The sequence below is a fragment of the Sinocyclocheilus rhinocerous genome, unplaced genomic scaffold, assembly GCF_001515625.1.
Source record: "Sinocyclocheilus rhinocerous isolate Xijiao unplaced genomic scaffold, SAMN03320098_v1.1 scaffold75, whole genome shotgun sequence".
Taxonomy (NCBI): Eukaryota; Metazoa; Chordata; class Actinopteri; order Cypriniformes; family Cyprinidae; genus Sinocyclocheilus; species Sinocyclocheilus rhinocerous.
In genome coordinates this window covers 1,358,217-1,362,900 of record NW_015632455.1, presented here as the reverse complement: position 1 = coordinate 1,362,900, position 4,684 = coordinate 1,358,217, and the positions used below count along the sequence as shown (strand labels likewise).

Sequence of the window (4,684 nt, the reverse complement as noted above, 5' to 3'; positions counted from 1 at the left end):
CACTCCAAAGAGAAAGGAAAAATTGAAATCGCATCATATGACCCCTTTAAAGGATATTAAAATATAAACCATTATTTTATATTGTGATAACATTTTGCAAGATTAAGTTTTTTTTCTGTACTTTTGATTAAATAAATGCAGCCTTGATGAGCATAAGAGACTTCTTTAAAAAACATTACAAGTCTTACTGATCCCAAACTTTTGAAAGGCAGTGTATATATAAATTGTTATTAATATTATCATTTAATTCAAAATATTGTCATTTTTAGCAACAGCGAATTAGCTTGGGAAAAAACATTTTATGAAACAACATTTTTATTTTTTAACAACAATGAACAAATTGATTTAGTACCTCAGTATTTATTCTAATATTATATATATACATGTGTGAGATATACATATATATATATATATATATATACATTTTTAATTGTTGTTATTATTAATATTGTCATTTAATTTGAAATATATTTATTTTATAACAACAGTAATGAATTGGCTTGCCGTAGAACAGTGCACATTCTAATACGCTCATTCCAGTTAATATTACAGCTATACATTAGAAAAGAGCTCCAATCAAGTAAAACATGAAGCATTAAAACTCCAAGGGTTAATAGCAGGAGTATCATCAAAGGAGCTCATATTCCCTCTTTTCTCCAGAAAAATGTCAAATCTCACGGAGAGCAGCGGCCGTTCTGTCAATCTGTAAGTTGAGCAATGGCCGAGTGAACGGCATTATGATCTCTATCCCCCACACAGAACAATCGGCCGTCTGACAAAGCCAGCCGTGTTACCTGAAGCACTAATGAGCAAGTACACAACAATGGCCACATTCCTGCGCTTCGCTTCAACTTTGATATCACCATATCAAAGCCACCTGTCGCAGACATTTACTCGCTGTCAGCTCATTCAGAGCGATCCCATTTCACCCTGATTATTTATTTAAAAAGCACTCCGGCGGCTGTATTTACATCGAGGACTCTTTGAGAGCATGACTTCATGTCTTGAAGGGAGTGACGGTGCGCTGCGTGAGAATACGTGTTGATTTCATTTCTGTCTCTCTGCCGTCACCTATAGTGGAGAGCTTTTGCTAAGGCATGGAGACTGACAGAAGACAGGGGCTGCAGATGGCCGTCTCCAGCTCTTTGTAGTGGTTTTTCCAGCTGGCTTCATTTGTGTGCGCACAGCCTGTGCCATACTTTTGTTGGGACGGGAAAACGGGCCCATTAAAACTGATCAACTCTGTGCACCGGGTTCCTGGAACTCATTGCAGAACTTTCCTGATATCTTTTAATTTGTGTGTGTGTGTGTGTACTGGTATATATGGTTTATGAGGACACAAATGTGTATAATGACATGGGTACTACAACGTAAACATGGTTTATGAGGACACTTCCTGTGTCCCCGTAAAACAAAAGGCTTAAAAAACATACAAAACAGTGTATTATGAAATTCAAAAATTGCCAGTAGTTTCGGTGTAGGGCGATAGAAAATACAGTTTGTACAGTATAAAAACCATTATGCCTATGGAGAGTCCCCATAAACCATAAATGCAAGTGTGTGTGTGTGTGTGCTTTTTTTTCCTCCCCTGATGTCCACTTATGAAGTTTTTTTGTGCCAGAAACAATCATTTTTCATGGCCATTTTTTTGTTTAAATGTGTTTTTTGCTGCTGTACCTGTAAAATGTCTATGCAGATATAGTTTTTATCTGCTCCATTTTTAAATAACGGGCTCTTTGTGACACATTTATCAATTATTATATTTTGTTTTTAATTAATGTTCTTTTTTTTGTGCTTTTCAATTCCCCTATCATCCACTTATGTTGCTAAAGTTTTTTTTTTGTTTGTTTGTTTTTGTGCCTGTCAAAAAGTCATTTTTCATGCTCCATCCTTAAGTAACAGATTTATACATTTATTATTGCATACATATATACTCTTTTCCACCCTAATATAGACTTACAATGTTGGTAAAGTTTTTTTTTTTCTCCCAGAAACAGTTGTTTTTCAAAGCCTTTTTTGCCTCTTTCTGACCCTTTGAATTAAACGTCTTGTTTTTTGCTGCTGTACCTAAGAAGTCTGTAAGACGTCTGCAATATAGTATGCAAATGTTGTTTAATCTACTCCTTCCTTAAACAACAGGCTCTCTGTGACAGATTCTACATTTATTATTACATTTATATAGAGTTATTTACGCAATATCTATAATAATAATACATTTCATTTATAAAGTACTTTTGTCAAACCCAAAGCACAACAGTACAAAGAACTGTATAATGAAACATTGAAAGTACAGTACAGTAATACGGATATTATATGTGACCCTGGAGCACAAAACCAGTCTTAAGTCGCTGGGGGATATTTGTAGCAATAGCCAAAAATACATTGTATGTGTCAAAATTATAGATTTTTCTTTTATGCCAAAAATCGTTAGGATATTAAGTAAAGATCATGTTCAATTAAGATATTTTGTAAATTTCCTACCGTAAATAGATCAATTGATTAGTTATATGCATTGCTATACATCAATGGAAAGCTTATTTATTCAGATTTCAGATGATGTATACATCTCAATTTAGAAAAATTGACACTTAAGACTGGTTTTGTGGTCCAGGGTCACAATTGATAATCAACAACAACAATGAGCAGATTTAAAAAAAACAAACTAGAGACTATAGAGACCTCTTAAAACAAGCCAACGTTGAGGAATTTTTAATTTCTATAAAGATGTGGAGCTAAAAGAGAAAATCCAACCACCTGTAGTCTTTAATTCAAAGTCTTTCATTTATATCTGCTTAGTTTAATTCTTAAGGCATCCGTTTCTGGTGAGTTAGGCGATTTTCCTCAATATTTAGATTTTTTTGCACCCTCAGATTCCAGATTTTCAATAGTTGTATCTCGGCCAAATATTGTCCTATCATAACAAACCGTACATCAATGGAAAGCTTATTTATTCAGATTTCAGATGATGTATACATCTCAATTTAGAAAAATTGACACTTAAGACTGGTTTTGTGGTCCAGGGTCACAATTGATAATCAACAACAACAATGAGCAGATTTAAAAAAAAAAAACTAGAGACTATAGTTATATAGACTTTATATCTGCTTAGTTTAATTCTTAAGGCATCCGTTTCTGTCTGGTGAGTTCAGTGCATTAAGTTCATTTATTCAGTGTATTTGACGTAAGACACATAATAAACACCCCTCTAAGACAGTTGTAGGACACAAATGTTGCCCCTTAATAAAACAATTAAAGTTTCTATTTTAAGTTTCTATTATATGTTTTAGACTGTAGCCACACATCTTTTGTGTTTTTTTCTCTGTTATTAGATTGAAATAGTTGTGTTCAGACAGAAATGCAGTCAGATTGGATTGACTCTGGTTTAACCTGACACTCGTTGTGTTTCAGGGCAGCCCAGGACTTTGCAGGATCTGTGCAGGATAAAGATCCGGCAGTGCATCGGCCTGCAGAGCCTGAAGTTTCTGGAAGAGCTGCCCATTGCCAAGGTCATGAAGGACTACCTGAAACACAAGTTCGACAGCGTTTGACAGCAGCCGACCAACTCGTTTCTGTAGGTTCCCCTAAGACTCTATGCAAACTCGAAACCTCTGGGAGCAGGTGCAGCATTTTGTACAAGTGCAGTGAAATAACGACACTGTAATGGCCACGTTTATTCGTTCACTGAAGGTGTCGTGGAGAAACTCCTGACCCGTGAGAGAAGAAAAATGCAGACGTTTGATTTGTACCAAATATCTTTTTTTGCTCTTAAATCAACAAGGCCTTTGTAAGTATTAGACTTTTTTTCTATCGGCTACATTCTCACACAAGGAAAAGATAAAAGCTAAGCTATCCAGAGAAATTGGCAAATGTTCAGGTCACCCTCATTAAAAAAATGCATGTGCTATTGTCATTTTTACTGTGAAGAAATCATTTTCAACCACAGTTTTTTTTGGTGTATTAAGTTAATAGAATCCAATTTGTTCGCATTTAAAAACAAATTGTACCAAAAAAACCCAATAGGCTCTCAGTTGTTCTCTGCAAACATTCAAATTTTTTTTTTTTTTCCGGATAATTTTTTTTTATTATTAAATTTTGTTTTTTTTTTTACGATTATTTTTTACTATTTTTATTTACAAATTGTTCGAGATTCAGTATCAGAGGTGCTTGGCTTTAGTTTGCATTAAAAGCTAAAAAAAAAAACATAGGTGAACATGTATTACGTGCATAAATCATTAATGAACTTCATGTAAATATTTGTGTCATATGTACAGCAGATATTTTTAGACTATTTAAGCCACATGCTTGTGTTATAGAAGTGTTTTGGGGGTTTTGTTGAGTGGTTCTGTGTTTTTTGTGACCTGTCAAGGGCTTTGATGTGGGAACGTCCAGATCTATAATTAAATGGAATATTAGTGACGCTTAATTGGAATTGGCCATCATTTTCTTATTATTATGCACATGAAAAATCTCTTACATTTTTGCAATCAGTAACTTAATATTCTCATGATTTTTTTATATATATAATGATTTGAAATGCACTTAATTGTTTTTTCATTAGTCAAAGGTCTGGATAGCATTAAGTAAGTTCAGTTCATTTGGCACTTCTTCAAGCAAACGTTCAGTTTGTTTCGCACAATCGCACAACTTTATTTTTGATCTTTCCCCCTAAAATCTAAATCAAGGT

General features: G+C 34.1%; 1 protein-coding gene across 2 annotated transcripts in view; it reads left to right on the top strand.

Moving 5' to 3' along the window:
• Positions 1-4,058, top strand: part of asb7 (ankyrin repeat and SOCS box containing 7) — a 15,974-nt gene extending 11,916 nt beyond the window's left edge. For both annotated transcript variants that reach the window (XM_016555255.1, XM_016555256.1), the window contains one exon: positions 3,409-4,058. In XM_016555255.1, the coding sequence (XP_016410741.1) occupies positions 3,409-3,548 (140 nt within the window). In that variant the 3' untranslated portion in view covers positions 3,549-4,058. The remainder of the gene's footprint in view (positions 1-3,408) is intronic.
• Positions 4,059-4,684: the final 626 nt, after the last annotated feature.